This window comes from Toxotes jaculatrix, chromosome 17, assembly GCF_017976425.1.
Source record: "Toxotes jaculatrix isolate fToxJac2 chromosome 17, fToxJac2.pri, whole genome shotgun sequence".
NCBI classification, from domain to species: Eukaryota; Metazoa; Chordata; class Actinopteri; family Toxotidae; genus Toxotes; species Toxotes jaculatrix.
Genome location: NC_054410.1, coordinates 18092797 through 18117749, shown reverse-complemented (window position 1 = coordinate 18117749; position 24953 = coordinate 18092797). Strand labels below are relative to the sequence as shown.

Below are 24953 nucleotides of genomic sequence, written 5' to 3'. Positions count from 1 at the left end.
TCACATCTCTTTTTCACCACTCTGCAGCTCAGATGTCTGTTTTTATATGGTTAAGTGTGAGAAAGGTTCACTGAGGTAAAACCTCAACTTGTTTCACCCTCACCATGTTTATGTAAGTGTGTGTGCGTCTGTGTGTGTGTGTGTGTACATTTGCACTGTGATCCCTTTAATCCAGATTCTAACATGTCCTTCAAACCCCAATCAAGGTTGTCATTAATGAGCATTTTCTCTCTCCCTGCATCGCCCTGTGTCTCTCTCTAAACCTTTCCTAATTAACTACAAGCACTTCTGCTTACTAATGATGACTGAATGTGTGTGTCTGTGTGCGCGTGCGCTGGGCAATGAATGACTTCTAATAAACATCACCTCTGGTTTGATTAGTGATGCCTAAAAGTTGGTGGTGAGACCTCTGGGTTCATCTAGTAAAGTCTTGTATTTAAAATTTTTATCTTCATCAGAATCAGATTCACTATATTTGCCAAGTGTAGTAAGTGTGTATTAGAATAATAAGAAGTTATATTGATATGCACGAATATCTACAGTGATTCTTGATTCATACTAATGCTGTGCATTGACAAGAGGCCTGTGTAAAATGCAAGTCATACTGCACTTGTCATCCTATCTACAATATATACATACACTTTAACTACTCTCTGCATTTAAAGTGTCATACAGTTTAGTTGACACAGAAGAAAGTGCAGTGGGCGATGAGTAGTCTATTAGGCCAGCATAGCATGAGGAAGTTGAATGACCACTGTAGCACCCTGTGCTCTGTGTGAAGCACACAGGTTTTTCCTTTCACTGCAGACTGCAGACTTTGCAGAAACACTGGGAAGATATTTACAGACCATGTTCATAAATGGGTGGACATCTGTCTAGCCATGTTTTTTTTCTAGTATTTTTTTTCTCCATACAATGCTTATACAATATATTCTCAATTCTTTATTTAAAAAAGTCCAATGTCGTTAACATCTCCATTTCCCTCTCTCTTTGTCTCCGTATGTCTTTTTCAGGTGTTGTGTCCAGGTGGGGTGGTAACCATGGAGAGGCTGTTGCTGTGTGTGATGCTGGTAGTTGCTATGGCAGTGCGGGCACAGATCTGCCCGAAGCGCTGCGTATGTCAGATCCTGTCACCCAACCTCGCAACCCTCTGTGCCAAGAAAGGTCTACTGTTTGTACCGCCGAACATTGACAGGCATACAGTGGAGCTACGGCTGGCCGACAACTTTGTCACCAGGTAACAGTCTAAACAATAATCTCATCAAGAACACGATTATTTTATACCACTCATTCTGCAGGTACTGCTTCTGTTGTTACTACCTTACTACAGTTTCTGTTACTGAGGTAATGTTCACGCAGACATTAGCATTGTCTCGTTCATGTCAATGAGACCATGGCATTGACATAGCAGAGATGCTAACACAGATGGGTTCAGCGTAAAAACGCATCAGTCCCGGCGCAGTGTTTTTCGTGTTTGAACAACTTATTTAGTGTCTGCTTGATAAATAAAACCAGTCTGCCTTAATTTAAGGGTAATAAATGACAAATCTTTAAAAAAACAATACTCTCCAGACTCACCAGTTGCCTCATTAATGAACAACAGATTTCCCAAAACTTCAAAATGCTTTTTAAGCTGTGTTGACGCGACCATCTGTAAAATTACAGACAGAGCTCTCTGGTATGTTTTATACCGACTAATTAGCCAAAGTAAAATCCTGACAGAGGACACAGGGGTAGTTGTCTGTAGGTTTTGTGAGTATAAAGAAATAAAAAATCAGATGGTATACTTTTTATGGAAACAGATTTTGTTTTATCTGGTGGTTTTTCACTGACATAGACTTTCAAACTCGTTGTATTACTCAAACAGCCCTTTCCAACCATGTGCTATTTCCAGTCTGTCCACCTGCTAATGCTATACCGCTACTACTTAATTACCTCTTAATAGTGCCAGTGTTAGTTAATAGTTTGATGGTTGCTTCTGCTGGTAGTGCTGTTGTTACAATCAGTGAGACTGTTACCATACTGCACTAACACATTGTTACTACTAGCAGTAAAGCTGCTGTTATCACAGATATCTGCAACTGTGCTGCTTTTTAGGATTCTCCAAGCTTTTGCTGTTCTGGTGCTGTACATCCATGACATTGGTTCTTCTTCCTGTTTTCTTAAAATGTATTCACTTAAACTCTGACATCTGTGTAAATAATTCTCTGAAACTAAAAAGAATAAATATTTGTGTCATGGTTTTTGCCAATAAAGAATAAAGTTAAAGTAGTCTGCTAAGACAAAGTAACCTGAACCTATTTCAAGTGGAAGATAAAAGGTTATTTTGATATGTGTGCAGTTTTTCTTTAATATATTACCACTTCACTGACACTGAATTATTAACAAAATATATATAGCACTTGAAGAACTAAGTATAGTAGTTCTTGAATAGTTCAGTTTTAATGTGTGAATTGAATGAACAACTCAGAACTAAAAAAGTAAAAACGTCAAAAAGTAAATAGTTGTACAAAGCCCGCAGCTTCTCCGGCGAAGACGAATAAGTCTCAGAATTTTTGGACAGAGCAGCATCACCCGGGGTGCTTTTTATGGAGATATGAGCACATTATCCTCTGGCACCAGAATGAAATAAAACTCATTTGGGTGTTTAAAAAAAAAAAAAAAAAAGCACATTCTTCGAGGCCCCAGAGTAAGTCACAGCCGGTTCATAGTCAATGGAGCAGCTCAAGGCTGTCTCCTGATGGCACTGCGGTTTAGTGCCTCACTTCTCTGGTTTGTAGCCTTTGGAGAGAGTTGCTCACGCTCACAAATATTGAATGAGCTGCGCAGGATAAAAGGAATATCATATGTGGATTCTGTTTGAGAATGAATTTGTCTTTTAAATGTTGAAAGAGTTTTTCCCGTGAAAGATCCCTTTCAAGTTTACGGTGTATTTGAACCCTATTAAAGGAGTGACAAACATTCAAAACCACCCTTTAAAGGAATATTTTTTAATTTTTTGTCCAGAGAATGGCTCTGACAGCTTCACTTAACCAAAATTGTGTCTCGTTAGAATTGCTGGTGTTACTCAACACTTGAAATCGAGCACTCTGTCTGTAGCCTAATTTAACTGTGCTTATCTATATCCACAGTGTGAAGAGGAAAGATTTTGCAAACATGACGCGGCTGGTAGACCTAACATTATCCAGAAACACCATCTCCTACATCACACCTCATGCCTTTGCTGATCTGGAAAACCTCAGAGCCCTACACCTCAACAGGTACGGCTTGTCGTAGACCAATACATTTTAAATGCTGTACTTTACTCCAAAGCTGCAGAGATCTGCATGTTATAAAAAGATTTTTTATTTCTTCAATGTCTCACAGTAACCGGCTGACGAGGATAGGCAACGATACGTTCAGCGGGATGTCGAAGCTTCACCATCTGATTCTGAACAACAACCAGCTGGTGCTGATCCACCAGGGAGCGTTCAATGACCTGCTGGCGCTGGAAGAATTGGATCTCAGTTACAATAATCTGGACTCTATTCCTTGGGAGGCCATCCAGGTCAGGATCTCTTTAAACTGCGGCAGTCTTTCAAACCTGTTTGGCTGGAGGCCCTAAAAAAAGAGCCAATCCTAAGCACAATAAAATGGCTATAAAACCTTTTTGGCCATGTCTTTGAAATAAAATAAAAAGATTTTAGGGGCTTATGGATGGAACGGAGGCTGCTAGTAGACAGTCAATAATCCTATATGCGGTTGTCACTGATTGTCTCACTTTTTAATTTCTATTCATTTTAATTGTTGATAGTTACAGTTTTATTTTTGGTTTTTGTCAGTGAACAGACAATTTTTATGTGATCTTACTGTCACATCCTCTGTGAATCAGCTTCCTAAAATAATATGCAATCTTAAAAAGTTGTAACACTTCTGTATTAGGTAACTTTACATTAACGACATAGACATTTTAATACTCTAGTTCAGCTTCATCATGTCTGTCACCACTGTACATGAAGGAATGAAGTGACAGGCTAAAAAGACAGAGGCAGTAACCGGGATTCTGCACCCTGGGGAACATAAAGAACTATTAAGACAGTTTGTTGTCCATATTCCTATATCGTTAACCTCCAACTAACTTAAACATCCCAAAACATCCATATGTATGACAAAAAGATATTAACATTCTCTGCTTATCTTTGCCGTTCCAACAGAAAATGACGAGCCTCCATACACTGAGTTTAGACCACAACATGCTGGACTTTATTCCAGAAGGAACCTTCTCACTGCTACAGAAACTCAACCGGCTGGATGTCACCTCCAATAAACTCCAAAAGCTACCACCAGACCCTCTTTTTCAGCGAGCACAGGTATTCTTTACACAAATTATTAAAACCCAACTTAAATTAATACCCTTTATTATATGAATGGCAGTCAATGGGGCAACGTTTACTATAGTGACAAATTACTGTAACTGTTTAAAGCAAATTTCTTCCAATGAAGGCTTACTTCATATGTATTTTGAATCATATTTCATGTCTTCTGTTCCTGGTGATGTATACAACCATTCATCTAATTCTTGAGACCAGCAGGCCATCGGGTTAAACAAGGGAAAATGTGTATTTTTCACATCTCTGTTCTTGTCTATTTCTGGGTAAATGAGAAAGGCATCACACACTCAACTGAGCAGCTCGAAACTGGTTGAATCAGACAGCTCTGGGATCAAACATAAAGCAATTTTTAAAATGCAACCATTGTTTTATACCACCAGGTCCTGGCCACGTCAGGGGTCCTGACTTCATCTTCCTTCGCGCTGTCCTTTGGTGGGAATCCTCTCCACTGCAACTGTGAATTACTGTGGCTGAGAAGACTGAACAGAGAGGACGACCTGGAGACATGCGCCTCACCCCAGCACCTCTCCGGTCGATACTTCTGGTCCATCCCTGAGGAGGAGTTCTTGTGCGAACCCCCCCTCATCACCAGATACTCCCATGAGATGAGGGTGCTTGAAGGGCAGCGAGTTGCACTAAGGTATCACACTTAGTTCTCATCTGAAATGGATGAAAATAGTGTGAACACATGCAATCAGTTTTAATCAGTTTCCTCATTACCCTGTAACCACCCTGCGCTCACAGACACACATTTAGACACACTCTCTGTTTTAATTCCTGTGGTCGTGCATTATGTTTATAAGCCGTTCAATAATGCATGAAATGCCCTACTGTTCAATGAAGCACAAGACAGGGACATTACACAAAAAAGTTAAGGACGAATCTAAATCAACACAACAACAGGTCTGAGAGATGATGACTACTTCATTTGCATATATATTGGTCACATGCTTCCAATCATGAAAGATGTTATGATTTCAAATATGGAAATATGATCAGAAAGAGAGTCAGTCAGCCAAGGAAATTAATGAGCTCCAATTGCTTGCTTTCCTTTACTGTGTCTTGTCTTCAGTTTCATGTATAAGGTGTCAGTGGACGTTATCTGAGGGTCAACTTACCTGACATTTTTTCATCTTTTGTTGCATCCTTTTTAATGCATAAAACTGCAAAAAGCCAATGGATAATGATTTTATTATCCTCTGGTAATGACTTATAATAGTATACCCAGCCTATACTGTATAATGTTATAACTGGGTATAAGGTAAAACCTTACACCTGTGTAGAGAACTCATACAGAGTGACCCTACAGCAAAGCCCCCTTGGAAAGTTACTACATTTTCCTTAGAGCTTATCCTATTTTACCTCATTACACTTCACTGTAATTACAGAAAAAGAGAAAGGTCACACTGGCGCTGACATTTGTGGTCCTTATTTTTGCCTGCTCTTAATTTTGATGACTTAAAAGCTCTTTATTATCCAGTTCAGTCGTACACCCACAAAAGATCATTGTAAGAAATCCACAAGTATGAAAGGAAGGCAAATGTTTCTTCAGTTTCTCAATATTTAACTTACATGACTCATGTTCCTTTTTCCACAATCCATGTCTTAGTCTCTCACAAAAGGCTTTAAAATTTGCATCTCTGCTTCAAGACTGAAGTATATTAATGTGTATGAATGAGCCACACACATAGGTCATTGTTTTATTGTACTTACTTAATAACTCACACAGAGGTGAAACGATTAGTTGATTAATTAGTTGGTGTTGTATTAATTGGCAACTACTTGGATAATCGTTACTTACTGAAGCTATTTCTTTTTGTAAAAATAAAAAAAAATGTTTTTAGCTTCTCAAACTAAAAATCTTTGGGTTTTGTGTCAGTTGATCAGGAAAAACAAGGCATTTTGAAATGTCATCATGTGCTGTTTCTTGAGGTCCACATATAACTGTACCCTGTAATTATTTAATACATGTCTGATTAATGAGAACTACTTAGGAGAGTCATTTATTTCTTTATCTTGGCTGTAATGTAAAGTGTTCTCTGGCTTTGTCGACACAGTAAATACTGTTCAGCCTCGTTTTCCTCCCACTTTAGGTCTAAGAGGGGAAGTGGAGGGATTCCAGAAACCACCATTAAGCAGTGCTCTGCTTTTACTGTACCGTTGACCCCATTCTGTCTTGTTTATAATAAGTTCCACTCTACTGGTTTTCATTCCTTAAAGGTGTAAAGCAAGAGGTGACCCAGAGCCAGCCATCCACTGGATCTCTCCAGAGGGCAAACTGGTGTCTAACTCCTCCAGGACGTTGGTCTACAACAACGGGACCCTGGACATCCTCATCAGTACTGTGAAAGACACTGGCTCCTTCACCTGCATCTCCTCCAACCCAGCCGGTGAAGCCCACCAAACAGTAGACCTGGTTATTATAAAACTCCCTCACATCTCCAACAACACCAACAACATCCAGGAGCCTGACCCGGGGTCGTCTGACATCTCCACATCGACCCGAGGCGGAGCCAACGGGAGCAACGTGACTGGTGACGTGAAGGGAGCGGACAAGAGGGTGGTGACGGCCGAGGCCACGTCATCAACAGCGCTGATCAAGTTCAACTTCCAGAGGAATATTCCAGGCATCAGGATGTTCCAGATACAGTACAATGGGAGCCAGGACGACTCGCTAGTGTACAGGTAAGACTGACAGAATCTCTACGTCAGAGCCAGACAGTTTACGCAGTGTGGAGGCAGACAATTACCCACGTCTGAGCTGCTCAGATTAGATTACAGCAGATTAGATGTAACTTTAATGATCCTGTTGGAAAATGTGATCACAGAAAATGGAAACAGAACACAGACGAAACTGGATAGATCTGAGAATGTAAGGCAAACAGGCAGGGCAAAACAACAGTGCTAGGAGGGCTCTACAAGGGTGCAACAAGTGCACAACATGGGCAGTGGAAGGATGCCACAAAGACACTATGAGGCTACTATAAGGCTGATACTGGGGCACTAGATGGGGGCTACCCGGGAGCTATGAGGACACACCAAGGGTGCTACAGAGCACTTTAAGAACACTATGAGAGCACTACACAGGCACTACAGTGTAGCCGTATGCAGCATGTACAGAAGGAAATAGACTTGGTAACATACTGAAAAGGAATGGCAAATAAATATATGTGAAAAGCTGTTAAATGCTTTAATGTGTGAGTGATTTAGAATCATCAAAGCAGAGTCTTGGTAATGTTGAAGGCTGCGCTTTGTTATTATCGGAGCATATGGACAGACTGTATGTCACTGTTTAAAAAATCACAGCACAGGCAGATAGTTCATATCAGAGCAACATAGACCAACACGGAGATGAAACAGGGATGAACAGCAAAGATAGCAGACAAACAGAGACGTGAGAAAGTTCATGATCCGGCAAAACAGCGTGGCTCACCCTCGCCTGCTGACTCACCAGGACGGCCTTGAAAGGGAGAGCTCCGCTAGTCTTTCTTGACTTTTGCCATTTGCTCAGGATTACAAAGATTAGATCGATCTCGCTGGGAATGATTGTTATTTGAGCTAAATATTTACTCGGGTGAAATGGGGGAATTAACAAACACAAAGAGCCTTCGTAGGGAAATCTGCAAGTATTATCTGCCTTTCATATCGCTGCTAATCCCCATACATACTTCATCAGTACGCATCGTCATGGAGAGCAGGGGGAGCGCTGGGATTGACCGTCTGGGTCACGATGATGACAGTGACCTAGGTTGTTCTGAAATTCATCTCCAAAGGCTGATTTTTTTTTTTACTATGAGCTATGAATTTATGATTTTTGATCTATTACAGACTTTAACAAACAGAGAACATCCATATTAGAATCTACTGGTATTATCTGCCTTTCATATTATTCCTAAACTCTGTACATAATTCATCAGCACTTAACCCCATTCAGGGAATGCATCATCAGGAGACAGCGCCGATGGGATTTAAAGCTGCCTGTCTTGTAAAGATAACATCATAGATCACATCACATCAAGATCACATCTGTCTGCCTCATTCTGTTGCTCCCTTGTTCTTTCACAAAGCACACTAAAGCCTTTGTGTATTTGTAGGACTTTCATCCTACAAAAGGCTGCATTTACACTTTTAGCCCGAGACTTGAAAATACTTGTTGGAAAGTATTAATTTTTGAGAGCATGACAGCCGCAGAAACAAACAGCTTCCTGGGAGGGCACGGAGGAAGCATGATTAGAGAGCCTTTCACCACCCACCTCAATCGTTCCTCTCTTTGTCACGTCACTCTTTCTTCCTGTCTTTTCATCCTCTCCTCTTCCTCTGGCTCTCCCTTCCTCTTTTTTTTTTTTTTGGTCCAATATTAAGTGGTGAAGTCATTTGTGTGTCTCCGTGTTATTTTGCAGCTCTTTTGTCTTTAGATAGCGGATTGATTTCCATTCAACACCTCTGCTGGCACAAAGCAGCCACCCATTGATTCTGCTTTTTCATTACCCGAACACAGAGAAGAAAGGGAAGAAGGATGGAGAGAGAGAAAGAGAATAGGAAAGAGGGAGAAATGGAAAAGACGAGTGGAAAACATAGGGGAATGATAGACAGGAACTGGGGTGAGAGAGTGGTAGGGAAAGCAAATGGGAGACAGGGGAAGACTGGTCCTATTGTCACTTACTTTTCAGGTTCAATGAGAGCTTATTGATTTGCCGCACATTGACATTTCTGCACTTTACTCCCCACCTGCTCAACATAATGTCGTTGGATGTAGAAGCTTTTCTGTATGTTTCCTCCATACTGTGAATTCAGCTCTCTGCATAAACAGATGTTAATAAAGTGATAGCCTCGCGGTGATGTTAATCTCATGGACATGCAATTCGCTGTCTGTCTGAAATGTAACAGTTGTAATACTTGATGCTGTATTGATCCATGCAGGGAAACCCCACCCACGGTTCCCTCCACAGGGAGGTCAGGGTCAGCTGCAGAAAAGCACTCCTGGAGCTGACAGGGATTCAGTGTCTCGCTCAAGGACACTTGAGACAGGCAGATGTCTCACGCTGTTTAAGAACTAAGTATTATATTTGTATTCCAGAGGCAGGCCTGTTGCCCAGTTGGCCATAAGAGTAAACCCATTCACGGTAGCAAACTCACTCTTTTGCAGTTCAGGTTTTGTTTAGCATAGAAGTGATCATTTTGTTGCAGATAAGTATTTTCTTGTAAATGCTTTTAAAAAGAGTAAAGTATGGCTGAACAATTCATCATTTTTATAGCAAAATTGTAATGTTTTAATAAGCTGCAGCAAGTGAGGGTTTCTTGTACTCAGCCCTAGCTAGTTAATGTTAATGCTGTGAGTTACTGAAACAATAAATACAAAACCTAGGCTGTTTTCTGGCCAATGTGCTCCCTGTTTGCACTTGACCGAACACCGTTCTGAGTGATTCCTGAATTTTACTGAAGCGTGGGCTGTGTCTTTTTACTGAGCAGATAGACAAGTCTTTTCCCACACAAACAATCTAAGGCCATCATATAAGCTCTATAAGACGATATCTGAACCTTCAATACCGGGGCCATTGAAGGAGCTTGTCCTTTCAGTCTGCAAAGCTACCATTTGTCCAACCAGCTACAGTTACAGTGCAGAACCGTCGACCGTAGTGTTAACCTGCTACTTATTATTTATTTCTGGTTAATCCATCCACCATTTTCCTGCCTCTAATTTTGGTCCAGGCACAGATGGATTATGAGACAACACGTCCCTGAGCAACAAGTAATATCACCTTTCACAAATAGCAGCTTTCAGACGTGATAACCTTTCAGTCAACCTAAAACTGATAGGAATCAAGCTTATTTTGTTGTTTCTTCAGAGCAGTAATCCAACTCCGGTATATTTAATTCACTGTATCCTCCCGGCGTATGGACCTATATAAAGGCTTTGGCAAAAGCTGTAAATATGTAGCGTGTATTACATGGCTACCAAAAGAAGCATTTTTTTCTCTTCCTTATGCTACTTATCCATCTACTCAGCAGCTCCAAAACCTTGTTTTTTCCCCTTTTCCTTGCAAAGCTTCTTAAATCTCTTTTCCTTCTAAAACGGCAGCTATAAGGGACTGAATTGAGTTATCCACACAGCCCTTATCTAAGCCTCGGCTGTTAACTCCTTGTTTCAGGGTCAGGTCAAGGGAAGGCTGATGTCGATGAAATAATGTGCTGACCTTTTACACATGACCTATCACAGCAGAGGCGGCACATGCAGTCTTTGGCCTTTACACCTCACTGCTTTTATTAAGCAATTCACAGCCATGTCGATGATGATAGTAAAACTCACTGCCGGCATTGGCATCGACATCCATAAAACGGCCACAAAGACGAATTGGCTCTTATTCGGATGTAGAAGCTATTATTGCACTTAATTAAGGGTTTGGATGATTGCAAGCCATTCTGGGATTACAGAAAGGATGAATTACCAAATTATAAGATTAACATATCTATTGTTTAGTCGATGACTAATTAAAAAATGATGATGGTTAAAAAGGCTAAGTGGCTATGTGAGATAGATGGATGAAATATACATCTTTCTAATAAAGTAAGTTTGATTTTACACGATAGTTGCATGTATTTTTACATTAATAATAAGGCACTGACAGCATTTGCGTTGGGTTATACTTTTATTTGGGCCTTTTGGTCTCAAGCAAACCTTTTTTTTTCTAAAAGCAAAACAGAATGCTTCTGAGATCGCTTTTTCAACTGAAGAGTCCAAAAACATTTCTAAAAAATAAATGTAGTTTTGTGTAGTAAAATTTTGCTTTGTCTTATTTCCTACTCTTTCAGCCATTTATGCTCACTCACTTGTGTGAACCCCTACCGCCCAGGTTGGGAACCACTGCTGTAAATGGGCGTTTCAAAGTCTTAACCACACGGCTTCAAATAACATTCTGGAGAAGAAATTCTGAAGCCATGGTTTATTCATGAATTTGTGGGACTTAAAGTGGTCATATTTAAACATTTTATATCTGAAAATCATGGAAACATCTCAAAGAGTACCTGATAAAAATGGAAGCTCCTCCAAGGTACTCCTCCACACATTCACCAAAAGGACATGCTCTGTCGAAGTATATAATCTGTCACATGCTCATTCAGCATGTGCAGTGAAATACAGGGCGTCATGCTCTCGAGGCAGTGTCATAAGGCTAACATGCCATGTTCACAGTATGTACAAAAACATAAACCATAACAGTTTTTTAAGGCTTAGGTAGAATACTGTTCATCCTCTGCAGGCCTGCAGACATTACAGCGTCAAAATACAGTATCTGCTGAATCAAAGTCTCTGTTGTCTTTCATTAGACACAAATTCTACTTTGACATTTACTAAGTTACTTGAGAACACACACACACAAAACCCGTTCACCCTCTATTCTAGTCCTCATCTGCTTTGCCTGTTGTTTTGTTTTGTTTTCTTTTGTTCTTTTTCCCTCTCTGTTCTTTCAGCAGTTGTTTTCCACTCCAGCAGATCCATAGAGCTACAGGGGCTGGTCGCCATTTGCCAAAAAAAAAAAAAAAAAAAACTACACATCAAGCAAATTGTGTGGCAAGCTTTTTTATGAGGCTACACAACAGGGGGTTGGGGATGAATCCAGGCTTTAAAAAAAAAAAGACCAGCCCCCCCCCATCTCTCACTAGCAGGAAGTAGTTTATCCTTGACAATGGTCCCTGCGGTCCAAGTGTAAGACCTAGCTCAGCTGTGCTTAAGGTGTGAAAAAACCTCTACCTTTATCACGCCGTAATGTTCCAATTCTGATTTTATAGCACCATAAACATATTGCAGATCTAACATAACACTGTTATTGTTGTAAGTAGTCTATGGGGTTTTGGGCAAGTTGTAAGGGGGAACTACCACAGCAGTAAGGATGAGTCTGAAGGGAAGAACGAGTGCTACTAGGCAGCAAAGGAAGCAAGGAGGGAAGGAGGGAAATAAACAGAACATAAAGAAAGATTTATATGACTTTTCAGTCAGAGGAGGGGAAAAGGAAGGAAGGATGACAGAAAGTGGAAAACAAGTAGGGAAGAAGGGAAGAATGTATAGCAGAAACATGTTTTGAGAAACATGGGGTAAAGGACAAAAGAAAAAAGATGAAGGATGAACGTGCAGATAGGAGGGAAGAGGAAATGAAGGACAGGAAGAAAGGGAGGAAGCAAGGAAAGAAGAAAGAAAGAGTTAAAAGGGGCATAAAGTTAGAATAGATTAGTGAAGAAACGGCAGTACGGAGGGAGAAAGTATGGAAGGAGCCAACCACAGCATTAAGGATAGATGTAGATGACTCAGCTAAACTGGAGGAATGGAGCTGAGCTGGGCAGATGGAGGTCTACACCCAGCTACAGATAGTGCTGAAATGTCTCCCCCGCATCTGGGACAGCTTTTGCACGGCACTTTCACGTCTACTCTGCAGTGCCTGTTTGCACTGAGCTCAGCAGTAATGAGATCCTGCTAAGTGTGGAGCCTCCTTGCTTTTATTTTGGAATTAGGAACTGACAAAAATAGGGCCCCTGCTGGAGGGGTTTCATCTCCGGGGAAGACTTTTTATGATTAATTGCACATCTGCTTTTCCATAATGACCATTAAATAACATTCCAATCACTTCCAGTTTCATATTCATCAATTGATAAATGAAGCTGGTGTCATAGTTTTGCTATGAGTTTATATGGAGGCAGCACTGTCCTTCATTTTACTCACTTTACACTGTAAATTACTTCAAATTAAAAGCACCTTTATTTAAAACTACATTAACTGATTTATTTTTATTTTTATTTTATTTATTTATTTATTTATTTGGCTATTTGCAACAAACTGTAAACACAACACTGACACAGACTTTATGTAGTTATGGAGCATGTGTTAGCAAAGCGCTGTATATTTACACATCCATCAGACACAGAGCAACATTAGCATTCATTTGGAGTAGTGGTTGTGGCCTCTTGGGAAATGTAAATGTGTCGGTCTCTACTAGCTCCTGAGAGGAATATTTGGCTCTGCTTGTCGCTGCTGAATGCTCCACTATGTTCACCAGCTAGTCGCCAACTTTCTCTTCCGTTTGGTGCAGTGCCTCTCACATTACACAGTCATTTCATTCCTTGTTAATATAAAAATATACTGACCACAGCAGATTTAATTTGGCGACTTTTCTGTGTAACTAAATGTCTTTCGACTGCAGCTCAGTTTGATCTGCAGAGCTAGGTAACTTATCCCTAAGAGTAATTTGATATTCATTAAACTCATTAATGAAAATGAATGATCTCTTTAGATTATTAGCTCCTTTATGCAGACTCTAACAGGAAGCAGTAGTTCATAGCACCATAATTTGTTAAAACCCACAAAATGGCAGCTGTATCGTATCTACCATGAAAGATTCCAATATGAAGTGATAAACAAAGTGGGAAACGAACAGCACTGATGTTTGAGGTCTTTGTCATCTATTTTTCTTGAGGTCTAACAGAAATACAGAATATTTCATCATAAAGGAGTTAAACTTCCAAGCTATATCTCTTCACAGCTATTTCAGTGTGTAAGTAAAGCAAATCAAAGGGTGGGGGTGATTATAGGTTTTAAATAAAGTTGCTACACACCAGGAAATGTGTGTTATTGGAAATATGACTGTAATTAAAGTAGGAGTTTGTGAAGTGTTCATCTGCGGGAAAAATATTATTCTAATCTTCTGGCAAAGTTGTTTCCACCAGTTGGGCTGTTCATTGCTACATTAATAATAATGGAACCATCGCTCATCTGCAAGTTAGGGGGCTAATATTTACTTTTTCACCAAGTGCAAAACAGTTCTGAGTCTGTCTTTGAGCAGGGTGTCATGAATAAAAATGGATGGGAAGGTGTTAGCAAAGCCCACCTGGCCTGGGCTCCAAATCCTTGTTCCACCTCTGACTACAAGCTGTGTGGGCGCTTGTTAACCATTAGCTCTGGCATCAGGAGCATTATGCATGGTAAAACAAAGATAAGAAGCTAGCTTCTGCAACATTTTCTGTCTGCCTCAGAGACTCAGACCTATTAGCATGGCACTGTGCCATCTGCTGTGTAAGCCACATTAGCTTTGAGGTCAGCAGTAATGGAGCAGAAGTTGAACTACCATTAATCCTCTTCACTTTGTGCTTAGAAACCAGTTATTCTTTACTGGTTTGATGGTAATCGTGTGCGTTAGAGTGGGCCGTGTTGTCTTGTGAGATTGTTTTCTTAATTGTTCATAAAGTTTACATGAGAAATGAATCCTGAAAATGCCATGTTACAGTTTAGCGTATGCATTATTAAAAGCAAAAAGAAGCATGTGGACAGCATTAGGATAATGAGGACAACACATGTTTAAAAAGTGCAGTGTAAAGAAAAGTTTTTTAAAACCCATTACTGCTTTTGCATGCTATTTTTTTTACTTATCTGACAAAGTTTTCCATGTTTCAGGCTATTTAATTTAGACTAGTTTGCAATGCGGTAGCATGGGAGGCTTGAGCCAGAAGCACTGAATACCATTTTCTGAAATAATTGGACAACCTACTTTTAGATATCTGTGACCCACATTTTGGTCCCTTCCTTGTTTGAGCAACACTGCTGTGCAATTTTACAATGTTTTTCTATTCAAACACCTCTAACAAGAGTGGGGCTCAATAATATACTACTGATATTACAGATAATTTACAATCATCTTCTTTATTCTCTTTTATTATTTTTTACTTTTAAAAGCCATTGCACCATGAGGTCCATTTCGTCACCCGGACTTTGAGTCACATCACATGATCTTCAACACTCAGATGGAATTATAGATAACTGAAATGAACATATATCAGTAGAAAGTACAGTCTATCAAAACAAAATGTAAATGATCCTCTTATACTTTGTCATGGCTACTGCTCAGGCGGCAACATGCGACATGTAAATAAACCTCAGATACCACATGATGACACACATTTTGTGATGCGGGTAATATTTTCTAGTTGCTTTGTTTTAACTTCACTCTTAAAGGAATAGCTTATTCACTTTGTTATTGTGGGTCAGACAAGAAGATCAATACCACTCTCATATCTTTATGGAAAATATGATGCAACAGATAGCTGCAGGTTAGTTTAGCTCCACACAAAGGTAATACAGTGTGGCTCTGTACTAACTAAATAACATATCTTGTATGTTTAATCCATACAGAAACCAAGACCAGGAGGTTTCTGCTCTCAACCGATCAATAGTCGAGCACAAAGCCCCCTGTAAAACCACAACATGTTTTTACACTTCTGTGTTTGTATGAATTAGATAAATGAGATACAAAGGAGCTGCTACATGGACTTTGTTACCTCTGGAGAGAGCCAGGATATCTGTTTCCCATCTTTATGCTAAGCTAATCTAACCAGCTGCTGGCTGTAGCTTAATATTTACTCTACAGACATAAGAGTGACATCGATCTTCTAATCTATGAGCAGGAAAATAAATAAGTGTACTTCCCAGAATGTCAACTATTGCTTTAAGAAGTGAACAAGTGAGACTAGATTTGATAACACTGGTTCAAAAACAGCTGTAGGACGTTAGTCATAGAAAGAAAACACAAAAATTTAACACAGTGCATGACTATTAAGTTGAGATCACCAAAAATTGTTCAAAACCAGACAACTTCCACTCCCCTTACGCAATGTGAAAACAATACTCCCCCGCACATCTAGCCCAGAGCTGTAAATATCATTTAAAAACATTGAAAGTTGTTCACCCAGTGTGTCAGACTGGGCTCTGCTATAGGGAAACCAGTGACTGAATACTCCAGCTGAGTTATTAGAAGCCCTGGCCCCTTATCGCCCCACTCCAGGTCGACCTAGAGGCCCTGGTGTTGTGTGTTGAATCACTGCCACGAATGCCTTTTTTTATCCCGGAATAATGCGTGTTTGTGGCCTGTAGGCTTTGTCCAATATTTAATCAAGTGAAATGGCCTGAAATAGAACAATCTGGTATCATAGTTCACTGTTCTGTGCATGGAGGCAATCATTTGTCTTGAGACAAAAAGCTGAGAGCGTCTAATGGAGATCACATTGGCCTCCTGGCTTTGTCCCGGCTGGAGTGAGGAAAGCTAGAGTTGATTAACACGCACACAAACACGCATGCACTCGCTTCCGTGCACACACATACACAATAAGAGTTTGGGTTTTTAACAGCATGTAGCGCCGTATCAGTGATGAATGCTGGCGGAAGGCCAGACACAGTGACAGCCACTGGGAAGAGGAGGCTGCCATGGGAGGAGGCGATTACCGTAATGGAACTCACACACATTCATGTACTCATACACACACACATATAGATGCAGACACATGTAGACATAAGTACGCAAATGCATACTCATAACAGAGGATGCACACAGACATTTTCTCTTGTGTAATGAAATTGTAATGAAACCCAGAAACACACACAGGCGCCCTGGGCTGAAGGCTTGGCAGAGCAGAGTAGATAGATTAGTGTAATAGTCTCGGCCAAGGCAATCATCTGCCCACTGTAGGGCTTCAAATACTGGCAGCAAGATCCAGCTCAGACACAAAGAAATTAGCCACAATGAATGAGTCAGTTTGGATGAGTTCACAATGCTAACGGCTCACACAGTCAAGAAATAATCGTATGCAAGACCAAAAAAAAACCCACTGATTTGCATGAAAATGTTTTTATGTGAACTCAGCATGCAGTAGAACAGGGTCCAAGTGCCCCATTCACACTTTCAATATCTTGATTGTTCCATGTATCTGTGAATTATAAACGATGACAGCTTGGCTCACGCGTCAACAATGAAAGCGAACCATGCAACGCGAGTTTCACTGGCCCGGGCGTCCAGCTGGATGGGTTTCGCTTAGAGACGTTCTGATTTGGTCTGTGAGGAAACCGTGATTCAGAGAAAGCTTTAGCTGCGTTTTACAAGGTAGAGAAAAGAGAGAGTGTCATTCATTCATTCATTCACGTGGACACATGACTGAGCAGCGAACAAACGCTCCAGACACACAAATGATTAATGCCCATTCATAGATTTCTAACCAAAATTCATTCAGCTTTGCACAATGTGTTTTTTAACTTTGCTTGTTACCGATCTGTTTGCTGTCACTGTGAACAAAACTTACTGATCAATGTCCAGATAATGTAAACTTTATCAAATGTAATCACTGTTATTCTGCTTATGACGCTATGAGTTATTCAGCAAGAGAGATAACAGATAGCACGCTCTTTCACTCATGTGAGAAGAAGGAGTTTTACACGTACAGCAGAGGGAGGGACCAGTGAAGACAACATGTGCAGGAGATTTTAGATTGACATGTTGGACAGCAATCTGCATCATCAAAAGATCAAATGTAGGAATAACTTTTGGAAGAACAGTGTTCAACACCTTCCAAAGAGTGCTCCATCTTATTATCTCATTTTATTAAGTGGCTGTTTTTAACCAATTCCAGTTCCATAGTCATAAAATACAGAAGCATTAGCATGAAAATTATTATTGACTACGCCAAAGATATTAATGGCAGAGATGATTATATTATTCAAAATCAAAAGCAGAGTGTCTGATGAAAAGAAAAAAAGTGGAACTCAAATGCAAGCTCACAGTGCAGCAGCCGAACAGTGTGCATCATGCCCCAGCTACAGTTATCTTGTAGGTCATGTTCAAAAGAGACATTTTGGATTCAGTAACTCAGTAATGACAAAAGTGAAGTATTATGTGGATTATGTGGATACTTTATACCCATCAACCAGAGACTAGCTAACATTAGAGGAGTGGAGCACCAAATATTTCTTTCATATTGCTTCATATTTCATTTTTCAGCAGAGTAAGAGCCTGAAAAATTGTGCCACCGCTTTCTAGTAATTCAGTCGAGAATCTGGTTGTGAATCGGGGATTGATTGATCATCTGATGTCAGTGTGGTAGGAACTGCTGGCCTGTGCAGCCGCAGACTCCAGATAATGAGGAGCGATTTGTTTGCCATTTGATTGTCACAGGTGCCACTGCAGCAATCACAACTGGACAGAGAAGGAGAAATATTCATAATACGCCCCACACCAGGTTCACCGCGCCGATAACGACAATTTGAGACAGGCACTCGCACTAAGGATCATTTTGGTGGCTATGTGCCTTTGTGTGTATGTGTGTGCGTGTGTGTGTGTGTGTGTGTGTGTGTGTGTGTGTGTGTGTGTGTGTGTGTGTGTGTGTGTGTGTGTGTGTGTGTGTGTGTGTGTGTGCGTGTGTGTGTGTGTGTGTGTCCACTGTTACTTTTAAGTATGATTAGGGTACCTCTTGTATGCATGTGTGTGAATGCACCATCTGCCTGTGTGTCTCTGCGCATTCAGGGGCTAAGGTCTCGCTCCCGTAATGTCCCAATCATCAGAGAATCAAAAGGTAGAAGAAATGTTGTAACATGAATATTCATGCACATATATAGATGCATATCTCAGACATATACAGTATGGATGTGTCAGTAAACAAGGGCCTCTGTTTGAGAGCATGACAGTGTTTAAGCCTGCAAGAAGATGGCGAACCCTGAATGTGCAGGGCATGCAGAGTTATGAAACAAGCACATTTATACACAAAGATATTAGTGCTTTTGCTGGCTGATGTGACACACAACCACGCACACCTTCATACCCACAAATGAAGCCCAAGGCCACAGCAGTATTGCAGAAATGAATCTATGTCTGTATATGTATGTTTACACAGATGTAGCTGCTTGTATCTGAGCTTGTAAGTGCTGGTGACATTCGCTCCTATCATTAACCTGCACACTGCAATGTCGCTTTATGTGTCCCACCACAGAAATAATGGCATTGTGTGTGTGTGTGTGTGTGTGTGTGTGTGTGTGTGTGTGTGTGTGTGTGTGTGTGTGTGTGTGTGTGTGTGTGTGTGTGTGTGTGTGTTGTGGTTCACCACCGTAGTGATGAAAACATCAAGAGAAGCAAAGGGGAGAACACTCGTAGTCAACCAGTGTTCAGGTGGTTGTTTTAGTATTCATGGGGTCATATAGATGCTCGCACACACACACTCTCACAGCCGTGTGGTGTTATTCCACTGAGGGCACACTAATGACCTACTGCTACATTCATCCCCTAGCTCTTGATACTAACCATTAATCCTTAACATGTCTCCTAACCTTCACTTAACTCCAACTCCAAACCAGATGCTTAACCTGGCCGAAATAGCCCTCTTCTCCTCTCGGTGCACACGAGGCCGCAAGCTGTGAACTAGCTGCCCTCTTTGGTTTTAATGAGGAATTTCATTAGCATTTTAATGAGAAAATCCAGGAAAGCTGACAAGCCGTTTTAAGGAAACTGAAGGACAAATGTGCAAATTCTTAAGTCAGTGTGACAAGTGTCCAGTGTAGAATAACCAACTTTAACTCAGAGTGGCAAAGTACCTTTGTGTTTGTCCAAATGAATATGGGTTGATTGAAAGCTGTTTCCCTTTTGTGTTTTACTATGAAACTTGGAAACAATAGATGTTGTTATAAAGTGCCTTTGTGTGCTTGGTTGGAACACATTTTGCTCTCTGAGGAAGGACATCTGCTGAAAACATCCATGCAATAATAAATCATTTAACTGGACTCATGTCCTGCTGATGACTTTGGGGTTTCTGTTTCTGAGGATTCAGCAGCCAGCTATACACAGCTGAGCTGACTGCATTGATTATTTATCATTTTCATTCCTACACTCTTGAGTATTTTTTTTTTTTATTTCTACATTCCTCTCTTCTTTCAACAATATATTGTAGTCTTTTTTCCCCCTATTATTTAGGTTGTACAGCAAGTTTGATATTATTGCATGCAGGAGTTCTTTTTCATTCCCTTTACTCTTAGATTAAGAAATTTTGCTAATAATTGTGCCCTGGGCAAATGGCAAGAGAGTGAGTAGGCAGGCTTTTAGAGAGCTGTTTAAAGCAGCTATGATAACTAAGTTTATAGCTGTCAGCTACAGCTCTCATTGGTGCTGTTTCCAGACACAGTTAATGTCTAGCTATGGTAGATAAACAAAGCTAATGACTAGCTGGTGAACATAAAGTAACATTTAGCAGGTACAAAGACAGATGTTTCCCTCAGGGGTTGGTGGCGACTAAAAACAGGGAATATTGGAATATTGGTGTTTAAACAGGCAAACACGTTCACTATAATGATATATGTCACTTGTAAAGGTCATGCTGTGTCACTGTTGAGCTTTTCATGCTGCCCCCCCAATGTGACCAAAACATAAACAGTACAAATACATGACATTTGCATGTACATATTGTTGCAACGTGATCCAAAAACCGTATATTATTTGTATATTATGTGTGTGTATTTGATGTTCACAGAGAACTAACATTTTCTTGTGTCTCCTTCGTCTTTTCGTCCACAGAATGATCCCCCCGTCAAGCAAGAACTTCCTGGTCAACAACCTGGCAGCAGGGACGCACTACGACCTCTGCGTGCTGGCCATCTACGATGATGTCATCACCTCTCTGACGGCGACCCGCGTGGTCGGCTGTGTGCAGTTCACCACCGAGTCGGAGTACATGAGGTGTCATTTCATGCAGTCGCAGTTCCTCGGCGGTACTATGATCATTATCATTGGGGGGATAATAGTTGCCTCGGTGCTCGTTTTCATCATCATCCTGATGATACGGTACAAGGTGGGTCTGTGTCTGTCGCACTTAATCCTCTCTGGACAGAAATGAGAGGGAATAAGAGATGAGAGCTTTTCATTATGGGAGAATATTTGCATTATTCACATGCTCGAAGTGAAATATGCTCACCCCTACATCTGCTGTTAACACATTCATGCATGTGTGTTCACCACAGTGGGCAAATGCTCGCACCATTCACAACACTCAAATTCCATTGATTCTGTATAGTTCTACATGATAACTGTGTTTCATTGATTCATATATGGAAAAACCCAACTCTAATTACAAACTGTTAATACACTGTCAATAAGACACATTGCTTAACAAGGTATTAAACAAACAATTGCATCATATGCATCATATGTCATAAGGTCCCATCCATTTTCCTCTGATGGATGGAGATGGATGGAGGATTTATAAGGATTGAGACTGAAGTTAAGGTTCACTCTTGTATAATTTATTTATTTGAACTGATTTTCAGTTGCTGCTGCAGCTACACCTGCCAGGGCATCTTAAGCTTGGGGGAATGTTTAAGCTCAACTTTAAGCTGATTTAGGTTATATCATGATGTAAAAATAAATTGTGTTTATATTTTTTGCCATTTTGCTCAGTTACGAGTGAAGAGCTCATATGTATAAAGATTTCATAAAACCTCTTCCCATGTGTTTGTTTTTACTTCAGGTGTGTAACCCTGGGGAGGGTGGTAAAGGCGTTTCATTGTCGATGACCAACGTTCACTCGCAGACCAACGGGCAGCAGTCACAGGGATGCACTGTGACTCCCAGTGCCTCTAAACATGGCTCAATCGGATTAGAAGACCTCTCCGGAGGCTCAAAGAAAAGGAGCGGAGCAGCAGGAAGTGGAGGAGGAGGAGGAGGAGGCGGAGGGGGCAAGGATACGATGACTCAGTCGTCCGACTCTTCACTGCCTGACTGCTCCACGGCTACGTCAGTTCTCAGCCAGCCTTGGGGGGCCAGAAGCCCAACAGCTGGAGCCGATGAACGGGAGAAAGCGGGTGAAGAAAGAGCTCAAGCTGGCATCTCGACACCCACCTCCGCCACCGGTTCGCTACCCAAGCCTAAGCGGAAGCCCGCCCCGAGTAAACCAGGCTCGGCTTGCTCGAACGCCGAAAATCTCCCCTCCTCCTCCCCTCGCCCCCCTTCCTCCTCCTCCACTGTCTCCTCTGCCCTCCTCCCTTCATCTACCCCTCTAGAGAACCTCAACACCAACCGCAACAACTCCACCTCTCTCAACCAAACCCCGCCTCCCTTTGCCCCTTCGCCTTTCTCCAGCCCTCTCACCACGCCAAGCCCCATCCCCTCCATCCGATTCAGAGAGACGCCCATCCTGCGCCGAGCACCCCGCGCCTCCCCTTCTGCCGCTTCGTCCTCCGCCAAGTACCAGACTCTCCCTGTGGAAGAGGGAGGGAGGAGCAGGGCGAGGAGGAGGTACTCACTCAGTGAAGGAGGCTCAAAGACTCACTCGTCCCATCAGGGAGGAGGAGCTCCCAAATTAGGGCGCATAATGCGGAACAAAAGGAGCCAATCAATGAGCGGGATGCTGCTCCCTAAAGATGGGGACGGAGACTCGGACAAAGGGCGGTGTGACTCGGACTGGATCTTAGAAAGCACAGTTTGAACTGGAACAAGACACCAACCATAAAATAAACTTGGTTCATCCATTATTGTTTTCCTTTTGAATGAGTGTGTGTCTGAGACTTTGTGTGTGTATGTTAGTTTGGTTTTGTTTGTGTGTGTGAGTGAAGGTAAAGGCGTGTGTGAACATTTGTGACAGATGTTTTTGCCGTTTAGAATGTGTGTTTTTGCTGTGTGTGTGTGTTCATGTTAGATGTGGCTGCATGGTTGACTGTGAGTGTGTTCTGCGTCCATTTATTTTTCCAAACTTTTTTTTTTTTTTTTTAATTTTTCATATCTTTTCTCCACATCTCTTCATATTCAGTTTACAGTTTTTTCACTTTGACAGTTTCCTACCTGTTTTGCAGTCGGTCATTCAGCGAGTGGATAAACTTGCCTTGTCTCGTAGCGTCCTCGAGTTGTCTCGTTGGTTCCACTTTATAGCACAAAAGAAAACAAGACAATGGGCTCGCCACGTCATTTCCCGATTCACGCTCACCTTATCTGAAAATACCACGAAAAGGGAATTATTACAGGAAAAAAGAGTGAAGAGAAAAACAGTACGAGAACTGAAAAGCACACCAATTCTTAACATTCACACGACCACAGAACGTGTGCATCCGTACCGTGGCAAGAGAATAGCAGTCGGTGCCTTCTTTTGCACTAACAGACCCTCTGACAGATGATACAACCAGATGTGGACTCCACCACGGCTCTACGGACAGGGGATTAGGACAGAGGGGGACAGACAAGGGAATAGAGAGATTTCACACATAGCCTTTCTTACCTACTGAGGAGAACAGACGTTTTCTTGACATACAGACAAACACAAACTGGGACACCAAGTAACAAACCAATGAAGACTTTAATGGACCTCTTATGAAATTGCTATTTTTTAAAGGGAAGAATTAAAAAAAAAAAAAAGAAAGAACATAAAAACCTTGCGAGCTTTTCACTGACATCGGTTTACTACAGCCTGTGTTGGTCACGAGCTCCCGGAAAGCTTCTGTACAGAAAAAGACAACATGTACTGTGTTGTTATGTTGTGTAAAATAAAAAGGGATAAAATTAAAACAGGAAATGTGAAAAGCGAGTTTTATGTACATTTACAGTATGTCGAAAATATGCTTTATTTGATCTTTGAGCATTCATCGGGGATGAAGATAATCACAAAATTCTCATTTTGAAATGTTGCAGTAAAGTTTTCAGCGTCTGTTTCTGCTGTGATTGTGTCTAAGACACTTTTATGGAAGGTTAGAATCACTTTTTTCATCTGGCATCAATTGCTCTTTCCATCACTGCATCGTTTCATTTCGGAAAAACGATTTCCTGCTGCAAATCAGAGCCGACGTGTGGCAGTGAAACAGTTGAAGTTTCACATTTTCTTTTTTCTTTTAATTTGAAACATGAATGTTTGGCAAACACACACACTGGCTGTTTATTTTGAGCAGAGAATGGCATTTCCATTCCTCCCACTTTTCCCTGACTGGAAACACATTTATCAATTATTACTGTAACAATTCAGAAAAAAAAAACTGTTCCCATGAGGCTTTGACAGTGCGCCAATGGTTCGTGGACTCGTGGGATATGTTGTTGAATGCAAAAAAAATAAATAAAAAATTCATTCACTTATCTCTCTCAAAATGGTGAGGTGTTCAAATGTCAAAAGTAAAACAGACCGAAAACCCAGGAATTAAAGTACCAAGTGCAGAACACACTTTGAGAAAACCTGTTGAGTAACACAATCATGCAGGTGGAATGAAAGTGAGACAGGAGAGGAGGTAGGACTGCTGCTCTCTATATGCTCGGTTATACAACACTCACACTGGCTCACTCTATAACACAAGTGCTGGTACTTGCTCCATTTAAATGGAACATGGAGTTGTGAATATGTGAATGACTAATCCTCTAAAAACATTGTCTTACATTTATGATAGTATGTTTTGTTTTGGTTTTTTTTGGTTTAGGACTGGTGTGTAGGATTTAGTGGGATCTAGTGGTGAGGTTGCAGATTGGAACACCCCTCCCCTCACCCCTTCTTCTCCAAATGTATAGGAGAACCTGCGGTGACCCTCAGATTGTGTAAAAATGCTTTGGTTTGTCCATTCTGGGCTACTATAGAAACATGGAAGTGCATTTTCATGGAAGAGGACCCACTCCCCTATGTAAGCTAACACAAGCACAACAGTTCTTAGTTTCAGGTGATTATACACTAACAAAAAATATAATAATAATTATTATGTTTCTGCCAAGAGATCCCCCTAAATCCTTCTCACTGGTCCTGTAACATCAAGTCATACAACAGGAAGTTAATCAAAGGAAT

General features: G+C 41.0%; 1 protein-coding gene across 3 annotated transcripts; it reads left to right on the top strand.

The window, feature by feature from the left end:
- The first annotated feature begins 1037 nt into the window (after positions 1-1037).
- Positions 1038-22700, top strand: lrfn5a (leucine rich repeat and fibronectin type III domain containing 5a). Of its 3 annotated transcripts, XM_041060697.1 has the most exons (10): positions 1041-1237; positions 3132-3260; positions 3367-3547; positions 4194-4349; positions 4751-5010; positions 6591-7055; positions 20729-21002; positions 21678-21795; positions 21847-21958; positions 22022-22700. In XM_041060697.1, exons 1-10 carry the CDS (start codon positions 1041-1043, stop codon positions 22632-22634), a joined length of 2505 nt encoding a protein of 834 aa, XP_040916631.1. In that variant the 3' UTR covers positions 22635-22700. The 3 variants fall into 3 exon arrangements, with proteins under 3 accessions (XP_040916632.1, XP_040916631.1, XP_040916630.1); XM_041060698.1 differs by having other exon boundaries at positions 1038-1237; positions 21678-22700; XM_041060696.1 differs by having other exon boundaries at positions 20729-21012; positions 21706-22700.
- Positions 22701-24953: the final 2253 nt, after the last annotated feature.